Source organism: Acartia tonsa, chromosome 8 (assembly GCF_053477335.1).
Source record: "Acartia tonsa isolate MP-2025a chromosome 8, ASM5347733v1, whole genome shotgun sequence".
Lineage (NCBI taxonomy): Eukaryota > Metazoa > Arthropoda > Copepoda > Calanoida > Acartiidae > Acartia > Acartia tonsa.
The window spans coordinates 13,976,363-13,998,911 of record NC_137267.1 but is presented as its reverse complement, the minus strand read 5'-3'; the positions used below and the strand labels follow the sequence as shown (position 1 = coordinate 13,998,911).

The window sequence follows — 22,549 nt, the reverse complement described above, 5'->3', positions numbered from 1 at the left end:
AAGGATTTTTTATAAAATTCGTTTTTTGTAAAATTCTTTATCTAAAAGCGAAAATACATTTTAAGTTAATTAATTTTGACCAATAGGATAGGTGGATTTTAAACTACCTGCGCTCTAATTGGTTGAATGATGTACGACATCCAATCAGAGCGCAGATTTTTTAAATCCACCAATCACAGATGCCAAAATTAATTAACTTAATTTGTATTTCCGCTTTTAGATAAAGAATTATACAAAAAACGAATTTTATAAAAAATCCTTAAAATTTGATGCTGATTTCAAATCTACTCCCTACATTACAATTCCGGAAAACTTATATCTCTTATAATGCAAAGTTCAGCGCTATTTCTGAGAGTACCTTGTTTAAAATTTTAAATTAAATTGAAAAGGTAGGGGGGAAGGATTTGACATTGAGTAGCCCCTAAGGGGGTAATGGATCTGGAAAAAATAGATTTTCCCTCTTATTTTTAACGTAGAGGGGGGGGGGGTGGAGGAAAAGAGCACCGATTTTTGATGTAAGTTTCTATATATGAAATTTTGTTACAGGATTTGCAGAATGTATTTATTAAAATCAATACAAAGATTATATTAAAAAGATATAAATTATACCTTCCTTATCCTTATTTCCCATCTTGAAGACAATATCAAAACTAGGTGTACAATATTAAAAGTTGTACAGGGTAAATTTTCCACCTTAGTTATTTTTGTACTCAACCTACACCAAACCCTGCAACTAAAGTGTTGTGCTATTATTTTTATATAAATTGTTCTACTTCAGGTCAAATTTGGTTGGGTAGCCCTTCAGGGTTAGGCCTACTGCAGAGGTTAGGTAATACGGAAAAATAATACCTCCTTCCTACTTTAAACTTATTTCTATAATGAGGGGTGATTGGGGCTAGATGGTAAGCCCCGGGGATTCGAATAATTTTACTCTTATAATCGCTAGTGATGACACATTGATTGGTTTAGTGCACAACATTACTTTTAGAGAAGTTTTTTTCCCAGGCAAATAAAAATGTATTGGGCTAATAAATTAGACCATAGGCCTTGTAATACCATGGTTAAACCACCAATATAAAACAATAAAACCAACACTATTGGATTTAGGGACAAGGAAAATTATTTGTGAAAGTAATCTACCTCCTAATTATAAAAAAAAGTACAACATTCTTTCTGTTCTTTTGAACTTAGTTTTATTGTCTCCTAAATCATTTTAATTTAGAATTTAAGAATACAAAACCACATATTCTCCATAAAAACTTGGCTTTATGGATCAAGGTGTTTTGAAAGAGAGAAAAAAGATTGACATATTAAATTTCATCAGTCTTTATTGTTAACTAATAATAAAATTAGGAGAATTATTATTTTGAATTAATTGTACAAATGAAGGTAATTACAAATGTAATATGCCATAAAAAAAACATTTAACTGTTATTGCTGCTTTAATTATTTATGTATTTAACCCTACCAAAGAAAGAGACAAGCATTTTGAATTTATGTCTGTCAAGCTAGTAGGATTTCATGAAAAAATGAAGATCAACATTTGTCCAGGTATGTATATAAGAACATTGGGGAGGAAGGGGGAAAGAACTGTGTAGCTCTGCAGGTTTAGGGCACCACAGGTGTTAGGCATGGGAAAAAATATTTAACCCCAACTACTCTCATTTTCAATTTATTTTTAAAAGTAAGGGGGTGCCAAAGTCTTTTTCAATTAAAAATAAATCACAATCAAGTTGGGGAATGAATGAATTTAAGTTCAGCTGCCATGTCCCTGCCCATGGTTCCCGCATGCGACAAAACGTTTAGTGGTTTTATTCTTTTATGATTCAATTTGATTACTGGTACTTTTTTAGCTTTTAAAATGATGATCAAATATGGAACTAGTGCTTGCAATCATATTAGTTATTTATCCTATCGTATTATAGACAGCTTTCCGTGAATATCAAAATGAAAATGAATAAGATTAAAAACTTATCCATCGCATATTATTCAGTTTCAAAACAATACTGGAATATGTAATTAGTGAGTAAAATATCAAAGTTCTAGTCAGTGGTACAACCAGCAAACCATATTTTAGGCCAGCCTTTGCCCCAATGTGCAATAATTATTTTGGATGTTGCAATCCTATATTCTAAATGCAAAAAGCTTAAATGTTTTTGTGTTTTCAAGCTTAAGTCCTTTAGTAATTAAGTGCAAGAAAATTAGGGTAATGTTTGTTATTATATAATTTCTGCAATTACAGTAGTCAAACTAATTAACAAGATTAGTAAATCTTTTTTCATAAATAAGGTTTTAATACCGAGGACATTATACATTTGATTTATTCATATTGACCTCGAATAGCATCAATATGACCCACACACATTTATAAAACTTCCCGTTTATCTAATATTTTTAAAAGCTTTTTCATATGGCTTTATTTCTAAATTCTATTTAGTTTTAAAAATTAAAGTATTTCGTCAACAAAAAATTCTATACTTTTGGTCTAAAATAGTCCTGTGTTTTATTCTTATGTAAAGCCTAAATCTATTTTTTAGAGCTTTAGTGATTATTTTGTCTTTCTTAAATTATAATTATAGTAAAATAATATGTGGCATTAGAATATTACTGGTAACTAAATAAATTTCATTTTAAAATAAGATTTATAAAGTCACCTTTTTATATAATGATAGAAAAAGTTCTTAAGCATTTTTGTGACAGCGGTAAAGTTAAACTCTAAAACTATTTTTTTCTTATCATGAGTTTTTATACAATTTAGGCAATAATCAAAGTAAACCAGAAAAACTTTATTTGGATCTACTGCAATTCACGGTAAAATATTGCTGGTAAGCAATATTTCCAAAAATCTATAAATTTTAAAGGCTGCTAGCTGCCAAACGGCTGAACGTACAGATCATGCCCGCACACCATTTTAAGCGGTATAAGAAGGCCTACAAATAATCTGGAATAGCCATAAATCAATAATGCATAATTATTTCGCAGTGCAGAGAAATGCGCGAAAAAGACCTATTTTACGCGTTTTTTCTTCAGTGAAGCTTTCCCTGTGCATAATTGGATCTTGGCTATTCCAGACTATTTGTAGGCCTTCTTATGCCGCTTAAAATGGTGTGCGGGTATCATCTGTACGATCAGCCGTTTGGCAGCTAGCAGCCTTTAAAATTCATAGATTTTTGGAAATATTGCTTACCAGCAATATTTTACCGTGAAATGCAGTAGATCCCTTTATTTTACAGTGAAAATGGATCAATTTTTGACTCAACGATTAAATATTTTATAATTGGATAAATATAGGTTTCAGGACAAATGCGGAGTGACAAACGTCGGAGTGGACAAAATATTAAGTTAATTAAGTATTTCTATAAGATATGAATATACAAATATGCCCCTGCAGGGTTTTGGTATTTAAAGATAGGTTAGATTGGGTTAAGTGTCCACTCTGACGTTTGTCACCCCTGCATTTGACCTTGGTCGTTAATTGATCCAAAAAATATCTTGTTAAAAGTTTTAAAGCTTAAATTTATGTAAGGATACTTTTTTCTAGCTTACTTTGAATTTCCTAGATAGACTAATTTCTTTATACGTGTTGCACATTTTGTGATATAAAAAATCTAGATTTTTTTTGTTAAATGCTGAAAAAATAAAATTGTCAACTCAATTCCAAATGTAAAAATGCAACACAAATAAAAGAAATTTGCATTTTTAGTAGCGGAGTTCCTCTAGATGTAGGTTTTGTCCTAAATTCCGTAAACGTTTAAACGACTCTAACTTCAACTGTTAGATAGTTAATTTCAAAATATACGAAACGTTAATTGCATTTGACGAGCATCGAGTGCTTTCCCTCAAAGTGCCTATTAAGAAATGAACCCCCTCCCAAAATTAAACAAACAACCAAATATTAGCCCTACCCCAAATTTTCAATTTAATAGTAGGGGAAAGAGTTCAGTGCGCATCAAGATACTTTGGAAATCGTTTTAGAAATGTTATTTACTGCACTAATTATGTACATAGCTGCCCTTGTTTCTTGCAAAATTATCATAAATATTTTACATTTATATGTTTCAAGATTTAAAATCAAGACATGGCAGTCGGGCTTCAACCCCATGTTAGCATTAGAATTTTTTTATATACAAACAGGAATAAATTGTTGGTTGACACACGGCTGCCGAGCCCTAATCTAGATATTTAAAAAAAGGGTTTTGATTTGGGTACTACCAGTATACTTACTTCATCACAGCACAAAATAGACTAAAATTGCATTAAATTTGAATAAAATGTGCAATTTAATAACATTAACAATTATAAAAACACATTTCAAATAAATAAAAAAGGATATAATACAGTTTAGGGTAAAATATGGCTGGAATCGAATCAACCTAAAAAGTAAATGTTATCGGCCATAACGTACATATTATGTGAGCATATCGGTTTAACCAAAAAATATCTGAAATAGCCTTACTAGATAAAACGCGCATAAAATAGGCCTTTCTCATCCATTTACGTGCGCTGCGATTTTTAGTCTTAAATATTATAAATTATTATAAATTATTATTATAAAGACTTATCCGTTTATAATTATGTACAACACAACATATACGTAGCCTCTAAGTTTTTAGGAAAGATTCGATTCCAGGATCATTTTACCATTTGCTGTACTAGATCCAAATAAAATATATTAATAAAAACACACAGAGATTAGTGAATTAATGTACAAAAAGCTCTTTTATAAATTATAAACATGAACAATTAATGATATTAAGATGCCTTTTTAATTAGTTAATTAAAATGTAATAATACACAATTAAGAACATCGAGATTTTCAATATAAAATTATGTTTTTTTAAATTTAAAAAAAGAATAAAAAGAGTAGTAAGGCGTCAGGTTAAAAAAATAAACATCAACCCCCTCTCTCTCTCTCAACCAAAAAAGATTTTTTAAATTAACATAATTGATGGAAAAGTTAAGACACTAACAGTTTGTACAACCCAATCAAAATGTAATAAAAGTCCCCATATTAACTAAACCAATGAAAGGGGATTATAAAACATTGGGGATCAGGATATAATTTACAGCCCATTTTCCCCTTCTTCCTGGTTAACAAACAATGCTTTCTAGAAAAACCGCTATAATTAGTTGAAATATTATTAAAGTACGCCTTAATCCTCTTATTAACAAAATAACCAAAAAAGCGTGAAATAAACCAACTCACCCAATCATGACGATGGTAAAATCTAGAATATTCCATGAGGTTCTTAGGTAGGCAGAGGGATGCATGATGAAGCCCAGAGCTATTATACGCATCAAACACTCAGTTGTAAAGATCACAGTGAAGATCACCTGAAAAGCATTATGGTTAATATTTTGGGATTATGGAAAGAAAACGAAGTTGTGGGTTTCACAGTAACTTTTCTCCTATTTCTAGCCACTACGGGAGGCTATAACCTAGCGGGGCAATCATTAACATTTACATAACCTAATACAGTGTGTTTTTTTATGAGAACTTTTTTGAAAGCAATTTTACCCCACTTACAGTTATCAGAATTTAATGATTAATGGCTTATTTTCTTCGTTTTTTAAGGCAATTAATAGAACAACAAAAAAATATTTCAGTTTTTATTTAAAAAAAACAGTAAAATCTAAAATTCAAAACTTAGGTGTCAACATCTAAAAATGGTTTCAGCGCATTTTTCTTATGCTCAAATATTCAACCTTTTGCAAGAATGGCTGCAAAACACTTCAAAGTTTAGATATAGAGGTAAAAATTTATACAGATACTATTAGGGACATGTACTAGAACATATCAAAGTTTAAAGGTCATATCTCAACTAGGGAGGGAGTACTGGCTCCCCAAAGTCGACTACAGAAAATCTAAGTTTTTTCTTAGAAGATTTAGGCATAAGAAAAATGCGCTAAAACCATTTTTAGATGTTGACACCTAAGTTTTGAATTTTAGATTTTACTGTACTTTTTAAATGAAAACTGAAATATATTTTTGTTGTTCTATTAATTGCCCTAAAAAACGAAGAAAATAAGCCATTAATCATTAAATTCTGATAACTATAAGTGGGGCAAAATTGCTTCCAAAAAAGTTCTCATAAAAAAAACACACTGTATAACCTATCGAAAACTAGTGTAAAAATACGACAAAACCCGCTACTTCGTTTTGTTTATATTTCTACCATATGATAAAAGTTAATCATCGTATTGTATTGAAAACATATTTCCGCGTATTGAAAAATAAAAATAATAGGATAAAGTACAGTTATATTATTTATTTTTATAAAAATCTATAATACGATACGTTATATAACTTTTCAGTATGATCCTCATGCTACATTGAAAATATAAAATAAAGTTTGTCTATATAAATTCTTTACAAACCGTTTTATGAAAATATCATGATTCATCTAAAATTATACGCATCAATAATTCATGTTTATTGATTGGTTGAATACATTTAAATATAATTTTTATAAACCAATTCTAGGTAGAGAATTATAGGGAACAATTTTAATCAGATGCAATAACAAGCGGCTGATATTAAATTAGAATCAAAATCAAAATAAGTAGTCATTTATTAAATCAAATTACTTACAGTTTTTCAATAGAAAAACTTTATAGCTATTAAGACCAAAGCATCAAAGATAAAAGTACTTTTTTGCTTTACTAGGCTTACAGATAATACCTTTCAAATTGCTAACCTAATAACTCATATTCGCATACAAAATATAAAAAAAAACCATATTTTTGCATTAGTATATCCAAGTATTACAAACAAGGGGTGTTGTCCTACTTAATTTCTGTGTAACAACATAAGCCTTGAAACGTTTCCACAATCAAACTAATTTTAGATTTTTTAAAATAATGGAATAGTTTAAAAGTCTTGTTATTTTATTGTTTTTGATCCTTACTTATGGAAAAAAAAATTTTTAAGTAAAAGGCAGGTATGTACACTGTTAAAAATAATTTTTTTATTTAGTATCAATTGATACTCTGGAGAGTATTGGACCCGTAAGAACGCTACAACTATGTAATTAATATATAACACTATGTAATACTATATAACACAATAATTATTACTATACAGAACACATACATTTTTTTAGTATCGATTGATACGCTCTAGGGTACTATAGAATAAGCTGTAGAAAAGTTTATAAAAATAGTAATATTTTATACGTTGTAGGGTATCGGAAAATACGCTGTAGAAATGTTTCTTGATTTAGTACTATTTCATACGCTGTAGCATATCAGACAATACACAAGAGAATGGTTTATTATAATAGTAACTATTCATACGTTCTAGGGTACGAATCTGTACAGTAAAGAATAATTGAAACAGACACCATTCATGCACACCTCTCATGGAAGTGTTTTGTGCTTGGTCGTTTTAGACAAAGATGAAATGTTACTATTTATGCTCAGATTTATAATTTTGTTTTTTGTAATTATGACTGACCATAGATTTTATTTTTAAGGATAATGTTTAGTCCTAAACATCTTTAAAGTAATTTTTTTACTAAATTTACATTTAAATTAATGTTTTATGGCTCTGCTTGGTATGTTTGTTGATATAACAAAATGTATATGTACATATAATAATCATATATTATAAACTGATCTTTCATGCAAAGTAAAACAGTTTCATACTCTACAAAGTATCAAGAATTATGATAGAGGGTAACAACAATTGCGAAGGAGGGTAATGAAAAATTACTTCTACTGTACTGAATTTTATTCCCAAGAGCGTATTGGATAATACTCTACAGACAAATACATTATTTAGCACTACATGTTACTTCACAAAACATTACCTAATACTTAATACAGCATTGAAAACTTCCTTGTATCGTAATGAGGTTTTTTTCCTAGTACGTACGGATTGATACTATACATTAATGTGAAGAATATATAGTATTACCTGATGCTAAAAAAAAAAATTATTTTTAACAGTGTAATGGGATAAGACAATGGTAGATAATTTGATTTACATCCCCAATAAAGATACACAAAATTATCCCTTCTGTAGATTATAATTAGTAGTTGAAACGTTTGGACACTCAAATTAATGAACCAACTTATCAAAATACAATAATTGTCCCCAAAGTTGTAAAGCTAATGAATAAGAAAACGATAAGACTTTGGGGAATAGTGCAATTAATTTACACTTTAGAGCAAATGTATCTTTTCCTTATATAAAACATAAATTTCCCTGCTATTAAAAACTAAAATTTTCAAAGATTTATAGAAATTTTAATCAGCTGTTTTGAATGTTACCCGCGAATGAATGTATTATGCACTGTTATTGTAGAATGTAGCATAAATGCATTGAAATAAAATGCATGAAATGGTCAGAATAAAAGAATATTGGCATAGCAGGTACAATTACACAATCTTGGTTTAGGGTTCTTTCCCTTATAGGGCTTGTCCAACACTGACATCCTCCCTCTTTATTTAAAATTTATTTGTATTTTTTTTTTCTTATACTTGCATTGCCCTAACCCTGTGGGGCTACCTAGTACCCAATATAACCTAACCTGACTAAAAGTAATAAATTGGCACACTCTTCTTTTTTCAATTTAATAGAATATTAATAGGGAAGGTGGGATTTCTGTGCTTAAAAAGACACAATGAGGAAAAACACCTGTCTCTATGTATGCAATATCAGAGGGGTGGGGAATAAGGCTTGTGAAAAAGGAGTCAATAGGAATGTAACGAATTTGAAAAAGCGCAAAAGAAATGCCTTGGCCAAAATGATTAATATTATCCATAGCTTTAAAACAGGAATTAATACTTAATGAGTATTCTTTCATAATATTGACATTTATAATATTCAGAGATAGATTTTTCATATTATGGATATAATTGTCCTTATCTTATGCAGAATAAAATTCCATTGCCATGCAAGACTTGAAGACTAGAATAAACCAATAACAGACCTGATAGTAGTAGAACAAACATTATTCAATCGCGTCAAACGCTTTGCTGAGTTCAAAGTGCATATAATGTTGCATAAATTGAAAATACAGGATATAAAGAGCATTTTTGGTTTATTAAATTATTTAATGATACTTTAGTGTTTTTTTCCTGATAGGTGGTTGGGAAAAAAAATGTGTTAAATTGGAGGGTGGATAGAACAGACAGACACACATACTATTACTTTAGTTTATATGAATACAAGATAATTTTTGTCTTTCACAAAATAAAAAAAAGTACTAAGAAATTGCTTAATACTATTGTTCTTGTTCTTAGGAATCATTATGTTGTTTTCTTACAGGAAGGTTAGGTGAACCACTTCAAATTGATTCGCTTAGTTTTTTGCTTTAAATTCACGACATAAAAGCGGTTGGTAGAGATATATCAAATTCCTCCCAATCTACAAAGTCCAAAAAAAGAGATTACAGTTTTTTTTCTTCTATAAAAATGGCCAATCTAATTTGATATTCAACCACAAAAAAAAGCTTTTTTTATGTGGTCAGAATAATAAACTAGGAAGAGGTTTATTTTGTATAATGTTTATACATTATGCATTGCATAATTTACTTGTTTTTATATAAACTAGCGGTTTCGCCTCTAGCATCTAGAAGGGAAGGGTAAAAACTAGCCTATATCCATTGAAGACTTGAATCTGAAATACTCATTAGCCTAAAACCATCTCAGAACCTATGTGAAGCTTCCCTAAAATAGAAAGTCCAATCGGTTCATTAGTTCTAGAAATCTTAAGCATTATATTTTAGGATACTAGTAGCTCATTTCCAAGTCTCAAAGGACATTAAACATGTTAAAAGATTCTTGTTTTGTAAATTACTTATGGATATAGAATCAAAAAGGTATGATTAAAAAGTTCGAGGGGGGAAGGTAGTTTTTCGTCTGTTTGTTTATTACGACAGGTCAGATTAGTTTACGTGATATTGGGTAAGGGGTAGGGCACCCATCCACGCAAGGGTTAGGCATATGAAAAAAAATCTTACTCCCCCTAATTTAATTTTTTTAATAAGGTAGGGGGGGGGGACAGTACTCTACAGGCACTTTGTGAGAAATGACCAAAATTTCTATAAAAAAAATCAGCTTTAATACAAGGAAATGCGGTATCTATTACTCTCAGATTCCGTTGCTGCAGAAATAAATTTTAAAAATAGGAAAATTATGAAAATGTACTAGTATTCGAAATAGCAAATAGAAGAAAAAATAAATATGAAAAAAGTAGATTTCAGTCCCGACATAAAAGTGAAAACGCAAATAAGATAAAACTTACATGCATAAAATTAAAAGAAAAGTGTATTCTTAAATGTTTATGAAAAACCTTTCCTTTCTTGAGGAAAATTACATTTAAAGTTAATATATTACACTTTTATCCTATGCGCAAAACAATATACAAATGTACAAATATTTCAATCCGATCTATATATTTTCTATTACAATGAACAGATGAACTTTTGTAGAATTTTAAAAATTAATTAAGAGACAATGAATATTTTACCAATAAGTAGCGTCGATAATTAAGCTGATAATATTCCTGGCCAAAATGCTAAGTATAATTTTAGTAAAAAAAGGTTTTAAGTCAAAGAATGTTGAATCCGTTTACTATTTCTTCCTTATTTAAGAGATAATGAAGAAAATCATTTTCTGTCAGGGTTAAGTGGGTTAAATAAAAATAGGCTGTAATATTGCTGCAATGTTAAACAAAAACCAGTAACAATGTTTCCTATATATACATGAAGACAATTTTTGTAATTAACAAATGGTAAATGTATATTGGCCTATCATTGGTTATTTGTATTACATGACGTCATTTTTTTCAAATACACTATAAGCTGCTTTTTTGTGAGTCATACAGTGCAATAGAGTACTCTTTAAAGAATTACTAAGATAAATAATTACATTAATCTTAAAACTATAAATAATGCAACATTAAATTAATATTACTACAATTAATGTTGATGAAATGAAATAGAATTAAATTAAATTTCTGCATCTTTATCTTAATATTAATTCTTAATTCTGCAACAATAGATTACAAGCATAAAGTTATAACTAAATCTATGAAAGGGTATTTTAAGATAAAAGTGGTAGGATGTATGATTGTCTATTTATAAAAAAAACTGTTTGTTATCTACGACATACAATTTCAAGAGTTTAAAACAACTACATAAGCTTTGATTAATAATTGACCTATTGTTTATATTGCCTATAAAAAAGTACGTCATACAATACAAATGACCAATGTTATTCAAATACACAGATTCCAATAAATTACCAATAGTAGGCCAGTATACATTTTAATTGACCAATGGTAGGCCAGTATGACCTCATTTTGTATAGACAAAAAACGTCTCAATTAAAATTGTACGTGCAAACTTTTAAATTAACGACACAGTATTTTGACAAGGATTAATTGGAAATAAATGTCTTTGTTTTTTCTTTAAGTATTCTGAATCTTGATATTTCTGATTAGAAAATGCATAGGTATCTTCTACTACCATCTCAATTTATATAATTAGAATTATCAAAATGGAATAATTTACACAGACAAATATTCTAAATAACTTAGTATTGAATATTGATCTAATACAAGTTTTATGCTATTTAGTTGGAGGAAAATAGTTAAAAGTATTGGAAAATCCCTTTTTGCTTCTCACAGATAAAACTTTTTATTTCAATTACATAACCTCTAGAGGAAGGAAGTCGCTATACGTGTATGATTGAACCTGCTCTTGACCAAGGCATGCCTTCATCTCTTATAATTTATGTCGTGATTATGGCATAGCAGAAGTAGGAACCTTTTTTAACATCTTCAGTTATCAAGGTTTCTTTTTGGCCAAGGTAATTTACGTTTCAGTCGAATTTTTTAAAATATATATTCTATTGTTTTGTTTTTAAGAAAAATTATCCCAATTTTTGAGATGTTACTACTTATGAAAATAGCATAATTAATGAAGATACGAATATATTAGCTGTATTAGGATGCATTATACAACATAGCCGTACAATAATAGTTAAAAGAATATAATACAGGTAGATTGTTAGGGTAACATAGAATATATTGATATCAAAGGAAATATGATAATACAATTTTTTTTAAAAAGGTACAATAATTAGAATTATATATGGATCATAGCTATAATACAATGAACGATATATTGCTATACCCTCAATGTTGATAAACAAAATTAACCAATCAAAATTTAATAAAAGTACCAAAATTTTTTAAGCCAACGCCTTAGGTCCAATTCCCCCTCCCTCCATGAAATTAACAGAGAAAAATAACGTTTAAGGAACATATTACAGGACAGGCATAGAATAACTAATACAAGAATATACTACGTTCCTCAAGAATAATAAGCTTCATGTTTTTCATGTGTACTGCAAAAGTACAAAGTTGCTTACCTCGATTTCCTCAAGGAACTCGTTACTAGCATTCGTGTCGCCGTTTGGCAGGGGGGTGTAGACAGCAAGGGATATACAGGTACCAAGGATAGCCAGCAGAATAAACACTTCAAACCATTTGGCCTCTGTTATCTAGATAGAAAGATAGTTAGTCATTGGAGTTATAAATAATCATAGATAGCCAGCAGAATAAACACCTCAAACCATTTGGCCTCTGTTATCTAGATAGAAAGTCATTGGAGTTATACATAATAATGAATAGCCAGCAGATTAAACACTTCAAACCATTTGGCCTCTGTTATCTAGATAGAAAGATAGTTAGACATTGAGAGATATAAATAATCATAGATAGCTAGCAGAATAAACACCTCAAACAATTTGGTCTCTGTTATCTAGATAGAAAGATGGTTAGTCATTAGAGTTATAAATAATCACGGATAGCTAGCAGAATAAACACCTCAAACCATTTGGCCTCTGTTATCTAGATAGACAGATAGTTAGTCATTGGAGTTATAAATAATCATAGATAGCTAGCAGAATAAACACCTCAAACAATTTGGCCTCTGTTATCTAGATAGAAAGATAGTTAAACATTGAGAGATATAAATAATCACAAAGCAGAATAAACACCTTAAAACTATATAGCTAATGTTATATAGATAGAAAGACATCAAAAGAATAAAAGTCATTCGATTTAATTTGATTTGTTTTGATAACAAATATATATGACCATAGATATAATTCAAGAATTTAAAAACAAATTGAAAATAACGGGGGATTGGGTGAAGTTTCTTTGTTTGTATACTCTGCAAGATACCCTACCCTTCTGGAAATAATCTAAAAATTTCATCTTTATTTGCGCATTTTTTAAAATTTAAAATCTATAAGTTTTTTTTTCATTATAATGGGATATATATAATTTCTCTTTCATTGATCTATCCATATATGTAGTAACTCTGGTTATTAAGAACATCAAAGTTTAGCATACTATTACATAATTATGATTATGCACTCTAAAAATCCATTATTCAAGACTAAAATTTTCTAAAAATAACTTCAAATGACAGCTGAAACCACTTTAAGACTAAAGACGTGCAAGTTTTTTTATTTAAGGGGGGGGGGGGGGATGGATGTTTTTAAAGATATATCGTAGCTAAAGTGTTATTATATTGCGGGGTATAAAAATGTCATTTAGTGAGAAAAAATGTATTGAAATGTTATTGGTATTAATTTTAATCGGCCTTAAAATATGAATTATAGCTAGCGTAGTTAGTATTGTATATGTATCCAAACCTATTATATTGAAGAGATATCCTTCAGATGGGTCATATCATGGTATTTATTTTACATTTCACAACCACCTTTGAAAGCAGATTACTTTTTATTGAAAAATTTGTTCCCTTTTTTAAAATTTTTTAAGAGTGCACAAAGGTTGTATAATTAGTATATCCAAAGACAAAGCCTAACTTTACAAATTAGAAGTAAGCACAAGAATAAACAAGGATAATAATAGTCAAAGACAGTGGCAGATGTTCTTAAAATAAGAACAGTTGTATCCATAAGTAGCGCAGCAAAAGAATAAAATAGCGGTTTTTATAAAAAAAAACTTTTGCCTCACTAAAATCAGTTTGCCTCGATAAATTTTTAGTGAGCCTCACTGATTTTAGTAAGGCAAATATCTTTTTAAGAATTCACCTCAGATTAGTTTTTATGAAAACAAAATATACTCCTTTTAAAAGAATTTATTAACCCTTTCGTGGAAAGAAATACATATAAAATAATAGAATATTTGTAAAACCCAGACAAAAAGACACACTATTACTTTGATATAAAACTTAAAACTTTTATATAGTAATACTAAAGCATTAGAAAAGACATTACAATCGGGATATGGCAGGAATCTGAAGGAAAAAGACAATGGATAAAATTTGTTTCCCCAATAATTAGATTTAAATATTGATTGAAAGGTTCGGAACAAACTGATCAAAAAGTACCTAAAGTTTTTTGGTTAACAAATATGATAACCTGGTTATAAAATTTTAGGTACCAATTTAAGTTACAGTCCAATGTTCCCTCCTTCCCAGGGGCTATGGGCAACCCCCACAGTAAAAGAAATTATAAAATCTTCGTTTAAGTCTTAAAAAATCTTATTCCCGATGCGTATGTTTCAAATAAACAATTTGCTCTAAGAAGCCCTTTTAATCCTGTTTTAAGAATGATTTTTCATTTTTAATCTTTTTGTTGCTTAAGGAGTTCATAACAGTTAGGCAAATAAAACATTAAGTAGAAATATATTTTGAGATTATTTTCTATTGTCTTAAAACTAGTGCATTGTTGCCTAGGTGGTTTTTACTAAAAGTGTCTGGTCGAGCCCTCTTGTTTTTTAGGGGTTATATTAATAAATTTCATTTAAGCTTGTACTAGTGCCTATAATATATTTATAACGGAACACAATAGAAATGACCAGTAATTGGCCAGTATACATTTTACCAATGGTCAATTACAATGTATACTATCCTATCATTGGTCATTTGTATTGTATGGCATCGTTTTTATTAGGCAATATAAGCTTCTTCCCACCTCTCAACTGTGGATAAGATGAAAAGAAAAAAATGTTTTGTTTTGTTTATAAGCACAATCTTTCATGTGGCAGAAACTTTGTTGCTAAGGTTGTCAAAAACATGATTTAACAATTAAAATATACACACAAGACAGACAGTACTTGTGCTGTTACACAAATGTAAATAAATGCCCGAAGGCCCAGGCTTATAAGACCATCTTCATTTGTCTTCACTCCCATTTGGTTACAACATGTTAGTTCAAGATAAATTGTTTTTGTTTGTTTTTTTCTCCGTCTTTTTTTTATCTCTTTTGAGTCTGTGTATCTTTTTGTGTTGATGATTGTCTCGTCTTTTCAATTGCTTTGTACTATGTCTTAGTAGTGAAATAAATGCTTAACCCGAAGCTTTTTATAGTGCCTATGAAAATGTCGTCATACTGGCCTACCATTGGTCAATTAAAAAGTATACTGGGCTTGCATTGATAATTTTGTCTGTATAATTGCCTATCATTGGTCATTTTTATTGAATGACGTCATTTTTATAGGCACTATAAAGACCTGGAAGTCCTAACTTTGCTTGGTTATAAGTTTTGTCTGTTTAAATTCTAAAAAGTCCAATGGTCCTAATCATGATACGGTTTGGCTGGACCATTTAAAAACATTAAAAACTGTCAAGATATGATCATGCATTATTTTTTTATTATTTAGTATAATTATTCCTAAAACTGTAAATAAAAGTTGTGTGTATAAGTTTTAAGATTAAAAGAGTTTTATATTCATAATTCTCTTTCATTTCTTATACATTATTTCAGACCTCAACTGTCGCGGTTTTGACACAGCCATCCGTCAAATGTTTAAGAATGTGTAAGACAATTAGACAGCTACAAGTATGTAAGTGAAACTGCTTTTTAAAAGCGAAGCTTTTCTATAAATAAGGTCGGGTCGTCCGACCGTAACAGTTAGCTTTTTTCGTTTAACGGTTTTCTCTTTTCTTTAACTTATACATGTTAGAATTTTCCTATCGATTTTAAACTTTGCATGATGATTTCTTTAACAGTTAGGTACGATTTAGAAAGCGAGACAACTCTATAATCGTTACCAGAAGTCCAAACTCATACATTTATATTCTGCTTAATTTTAGTTTTTCATACAGTTCAAGAGCTTTGCTTTTCTGAATGTTGTTATCCTTGTTTATAATGCAACTGCAGCAGAAAAAGAGGGACTTGTTAAAAAATAACTAATGGCATTAATTCTTAGCCGTAGCTGAATTGCAGCAGACCTTTTAGTCAATAATCAGCAGATAAACCGCAATCAAAATAAGATGACAACCGCCAAGCCTTGAATTATGTATTATGAGCATCTAGACTCAAACAAAGTAAATACAAATTCATTACAAAAGGAAGAACAATGCTTGAAACTCTTAAAAGAATACAGGGGTTGATAAATGGAAGATTTTTCATTAATAACAAAAATTAGCATCAATTTTAAAATGTTTTTTTTTTCATATATTGTCAATAAATCAACGCATATGACATTAAATTATTATTTTACTAAATCAATAATGTTTAGAATGAACGTACGGACATCCTGGTAACGATTGTAGAGTTGCAATGATTTGAAAATCATACATAACTACCGCAGGAATCACCATGCAAACTTTAAAATCGATAGGACAATTCTTACCTGATTAAATTAACGGAAAAAGCTATACGTTGCGGACAGACTCACAGACGGACCGACCCTAATTATAGAAAAGCTTCGCTCTAAAAAAGAATATTTACATATGAATTTGTAGGTTGACCTTGGGTTCAACTTATCTCTCTACAATTAGAATATTCAAAAGTCCGGAATATATTTAGAGATGAGGGAAGAAACAGTGATAGGACAATGGAGGATTATTAAAACTGTCTTGGTTGATCAACGGATCACCTGCGCCTCTAGGGGAAATGAGTGAAAAGGGGAGTCGAACTTTTAGTTTTAGGAGGAAATAACAAAAAAGATAATTAATTCTAAAGTAACATGATTTGTGTCTGTCTGTCTGTCTAACCTCTTAATCTGTATATTATAGTAAAACTCATAGGTCTCCAGGGATAAGACAATAAACGACAAATTGATATACATCCCAAATAAGTATGAACATAATTATCCCTTTTGTGAATTAAAACTAATTGTTGAAATTTCGAAAACCGTATAGGTTATAACCAGCCAACCAAAAGTCAACTAGGGAATCTAAAGTTTTTGATGCAACGATGAGATAACGTGGTTATGAAACTTCGGGTACCAGTGTAGTTCAAAGTCCAATATCCCCTCCCTCCCTGTAGCACACCCAACTAAGGAAGAGATATTGAATTGTCGCAATGTAATTTGAATAGATAGAAATACAGACAATACAGCTTCTTTTAAGGTGTGCATTCAATTCCGCATAATAAATCATCAAAATAGTGTTCCATATTTGCAAATAAATAAAAATAAGGAGGTTTCAAACCAAGCAAATTGGACGATTCAGATTATGATCATAGATCTCAATGGGCAGGTCAATGGACGATAAATTGATGTACATCCTTTATGATGACATACAAGATATTAAATAATAATGTAGATGAAAATCATTAATTTTAAAGTTTTGCTACTGCTACATTGTACCAAACTGTCCAATTTTTATAAAAGTATCGAAATAGTAAGATAACATAAGTATAAATCATTGGAAACTAGTAAAATTTACAGTCCAATGTCCCCTTTCTCGCTTCCTGGGTTCTTATGATTTATTTGATACATGTGTAGAAATCTTTGAACACCATTACCCTATTGGGAGTTAAACATCATACATAGTCATATTAAGTTATCAGGGTTTTCAGGATAGGCAATAGAATATTAGTTATCTTTTGTTAGCTTAAAAAAATTGGTAGTTCGTTATACTAAAACCACTGAAAAACATTTATAAATCTTGCTTGAAAAGCACAACCAATTCGGACCAGCATTTTATGTTGTGTGAGATTCAGACCAAAACCCTTACTACTTTGTATATAGGACAGTTGGTGCACCCCAAGGATCTAAGAGAAGGGAGGGGGCTAAACAATAGCCTAAAACCGTACCAAGACTTAAAACCTAATTAAGTAGCCTAAACCTGGGACCTAAGTGAAGCTTCATTAAAATGGAGAAATTAATCGGTTAAGTAGTTACTGAAATCTTAAGCTTAAGACAAAAAAATCCTTACTACTTTTTATAATAGAATATTTTCAAAGAAAAATCAAAATATAAATCAATAAACTTCAAAAAATGTCTAACATTTGAAAACTTTTTTACTGTGAGAAATTTCCAAGTAAAAGTGGTAATGGAAATAGAATATACGTGGATATTATAACAGGGGAAAAAGTTTTGTCAATATTGGTTGCTAACATGGTCATCACATATATGGTCAGTACTTTCTTTAAGTAAGACTGGAATAAAGGGGTTGGACTAAGCTACAAGTTTTGCTTTATTAAAGTACATGATAATCTGACCCAACATCCAAGTAATAATAAATCCAGTATCCTTCTTCTACTCACATATGTAGTTCTTTTTATTGTCATTCAATATCTATATGCATGGTGTTTAGTGTCAACATTTTTATATTTCACAAAATTTGGAAAAGAAAGAGCTTAAAATATTCTTATAATGAAAGGGAGGTAGGATACATTGACAAATTAATCAAAAGTTGAGGTTGGACAATTTCTCCTCCTCCCCTCCCCAAATTTATTCTCTAAAGTAGCCGCTAGTAATAGTATATAGTAACTTATTTGATAAACATGCTTCAAGCGAATAGTGCGATTCTATTGAGAGCCAGTATAAAATATATTGTGGAAAAGGTATTGCTTATAAAATATTCATACCAAGACTGACATTTGAGAAAATCTATACTGGTTTAGGATGGCAGCCCTGTCATGCAGAAAAAGATCAGAAAATCGTTTATTTGAACTGAAAGAGCTGTCCTTTCTTGTAAATTTTTAAAGATTTTTGATGATTTTTACAAAAAAAAATTTGGCGATCTTGCTACCACAGCCGATTTAGCGATTATAATTTTTTTTTTAAGAATCCAACGCAGCATTAAAACAAATCTCAGCTGCAAAAGAGCGGACCTTAAAATCAATCCATCCCTACTAATTATTGATTTTTCTACTTTTAAGATTAAATGATCACTAAAAATCATTTAACTATTTGGAAACTTTATTTGAGCCTGTTTGAAAATGTTTTATTCCTTCATCTGAATGGAGCTGACATTTTATGTTATCAAAGTAAAAGATGTGCAAGCAATTAAACAAGGATCATATATCATATATAGTATACACATTTAAAAAGAATATTGGGGAATATATTTTGGTAAAGAATAAAAAGCGACTTTATGAATAACTTTTTAATTCAAGACCACCCACTCTTATTTTCAATTTTAGTTTTAAAAAGAAAAAGTAAAAAAAATTGTGACATATTTTATATAAAGATTTTGACAATATAATATAAATTTACTTTTTATTTTATATTTGCTATTAACAAACAGCTTTAATTGCTGCTTCAAATAAACACCAAGTAAAACTTTTAAATGTGATAGATATAAGTCCAACATGGAATAATTAAATTTAATGGCTCATGAAAATATGAATTTAATTTAAATTTAAATGTTAAGCAAGACTATTATTACAAATCTGTATCTGATATATTTTTAAGTACTAAGCTTTTATATAATCAGTCCGGCATGTAAGAATTGTCCTATCGATTTCTAACTTGCCAAGATGATTTCTTTATCAAATTGTTACAATTTAAAAATCATTTACTAAGTATAATTGCGATTACTTTTATTTAATGAAATCTTCCAATTTTTAACATTTACAAAACAGCCTGCTTTATTGCATCAAGATCCATGACAGATCTATATAGGAAATAAACGTCTATAAATGAGCTCGAGTCTTCCAATGGTAAAGTGTTTAAAACTCATAGTGCTCCAATAATCCATAATAAACTCTCATTGACCAAAGCGATAAGACCTTTATTCTATTTGTTTATGGAATGAATTAAGTTTTTCACTTCATGTAGATATTTAAATTACATTGAAGTATTTAATCCTTATTTCATAAATAAAAAATATACGTTCATAATAGAGTAAATCTAGGAAAACTGTATTTTAAAATAATTCGATTGTGGCGACACTTCCTTTGTGTTAAAATATTAAAACTAAAATTTTAATCATATTAACCCTTTGGTGATGGTAATGTGAAAAAATATAATTGAAAAAATCTTTTTAAAATCATTAAAATTAATAAATATTTACTTCTTTCTTTTAGATAGTAATGGCAGAGGAGGAAAATATATTTATTGAGAAATAGATAATAGATTTGTACTTATAGAAAACTAGCCAATAGCGATATAGTTATATTGAGCCAACTCTAGTTTTACCTTATAATTAACACTAGAAAGTCCGTGTAAAGTCTAAGAGTTTTGTTTCTTTGGTTTAAAGGACTGGGTAAGTCTTCATAAACCATAATACATCAAATTGTATGGGATCTATTCTAATGTTGAGTATTATAGAATGTGTAGACTCATCCATCGATAAAAATTAGAGTCTTTACTCCAAAACATCTAAAAAAATCTATAATATATAATGTTTATGTCAAAAAAAATTCTAAAGAAGGTGTATCAACTTTTTTTTTATGGCTAGCCGGTTCTTTTAGTAAGTAGTAGATGTAAAATTTTTCATAGAATTCAGATATGCAATCGGTTTTTTTGTAGACCTCTTATTTTTTAAGTAATTTAAGTTTTTTTAAAAAATAATTAAGTCGGTTTTAAGGTACTAAAAGGCAACAAAATAAAAGAAGAAAATGGCCAGTAAGAACAAAAATAGTAAGATCTTTAATTTGACACCTTACTTTTAAAATTCTGTTGAGTAATTATTGAAAAAATCTATTTTTTTAACCTCGGTTTAATAAAAACTTTAGACCTAAATATTTTCTCAAACAGACATAAAAAACATGGGTTCATATATACCTTTAGAATCAGAAAAATATTACGAATCCATTGTAAGCAAAATTGAAAAAAAGTAAAAAAATATAAAAATATAAAAATGGCCAATTGTATTTTTTGTTCTGGCAACACTATCGTCTTCCCTTTTTTACCCCCTCTTTACCCCCTCTATACCCCCTTCCCATTTTTATACCCAATTCAAAAGTTAAGACGTTGCCTGTACAATATAATATGATATTTTCATATAATTCCTTTTATTGTAGTTTATATACTATATTGTAAACTTTTTTTTTCAATTTTGCTTACAATGGATTCATAATATTTTTCTGATTCTAAAGGTATATATGAACCCATATTTTTTTACTTGTGAAATGATAAAATTGAGTTCAAAGTTTTTATTCTCGTGGGTTTAAAAAAATCGATTTTTTCAATAATTACCTGACAGAATTGAAAAAGTAAGGTGTCAAATTAAAGATCTTACTATTTTTGTTCATAATGGCCATTTTCTTTCTTTTTTTTGTTGCATTTTAGTACCTTAAAATTGACTTAATTTTTTTTTTTTTAAACTTAAATTACTTAAAAAATAAGAGGTCTACAAAAAAACCGATTGCATATCTGAATTCTATGAAAAATTTTACATCTACTACTTACTAAAAGGACCGGCTAGCTATAAAAAAAAAAGTTGATACAACTTCTTTAATATATTTTCATATATAAAGGCGAAATAAGTACCTAACAGAATTAGCAAAACATTTAAATTAATATGATTTTATTAAACGATTTATTAAACAATATAAGATTTAATTTTAACTATATGTACTAACAAAAACGTGTTTGTGTGTGTCGCTGTGTCGGTCAGAGTGTTTGTCCCTTTCAGTCTGTGTCGCTGTGTTGGTCACAGACTAATTCAAACTATTTAGGCAAGGAGGGGCATTCACTTAAACAATTTGTTGAACAATAGACAAAAAAAATGTGTTTGGGTTTGAAACTTCAGTTCAAGTTTCTTAACATAAATAATGAAAAAAAAATTATGCAAACAAGTATCTGGTCATTGTCTAGTTCCTTATATAAAACATAGCAGAATGTCGCTCTCTCTTAGAATAAAAGACCCCTTCTCCAAAAGTATTAGAATTGATAACCTCTTCCCTTATCCTTTTAATTGCCCTTAGAGGCCTCTAGTATAAAATAAAATGTGAAAAAAATTTGCTTGTTTAGTCAATTTGACAGACTAAAAAACTCTATGTTTAAAATAGCAGTTCTTTTATCTATATTTTAAAAAGTTATTTTAATAATCTTTTTCTGTATACTTTTCCATATCCTTGAAACAATTTTTCTGTCATTTACTAAAGATATTGTGAAAAAATGACATTAGAAAGCCAAAAATGTCAGAACATTTTCTATAATTTTAAATTGTTTAAAGAAATGATCGTTTTAGAAAGATTTGTATTTTTAAACTTGCTGTTTTCTTTATCTTAGTGTTTTTTATGTACTTTTGTTATAAAAAAAAATTATAATAAATTGTTTGCTGGTATGTTATTTTTTTAGAGGCGTTTTTTCTCGGGAGGGTTGAGGTAATTTCCCCCCCCCCCCCCCTCCCCCAATAAGAAGCTTTACTGT

At 29.3% G+C, this 22,549-nt stretch overlaps 1 protein-coding gene across 2 annotated transcripts in view; it reads right to left on the bottom strand.

The window, feature by feature from the left end:
• LOC145326065 (muscle calcium channel subunit alpha-1-like) overlaps window positions 1-22,549 on the bottom strand; it is a 214,471-nt gene that overhangs the window by 75,674 nt on the left and 116,248 nt on the right. For both annotated transcript variants that reach the window (XM_080169161.1, XM_080169162.1), the window contains 2 exons: window positions 12,385-12,516; window positions 5,207-5,334 (listed from right to left, as the gene is read on the bottom strand). In XM_080169161.1, coding sequence (XP_080025287.1) covers window positions 5,207-5,334; window positions 12,385-12,516 — 260 coding nt within the window. The remainder of the gene's footprint in view (window positions 1-5,206; window positions 5,335-12,384; window positions 12,517-22,549) is intronic.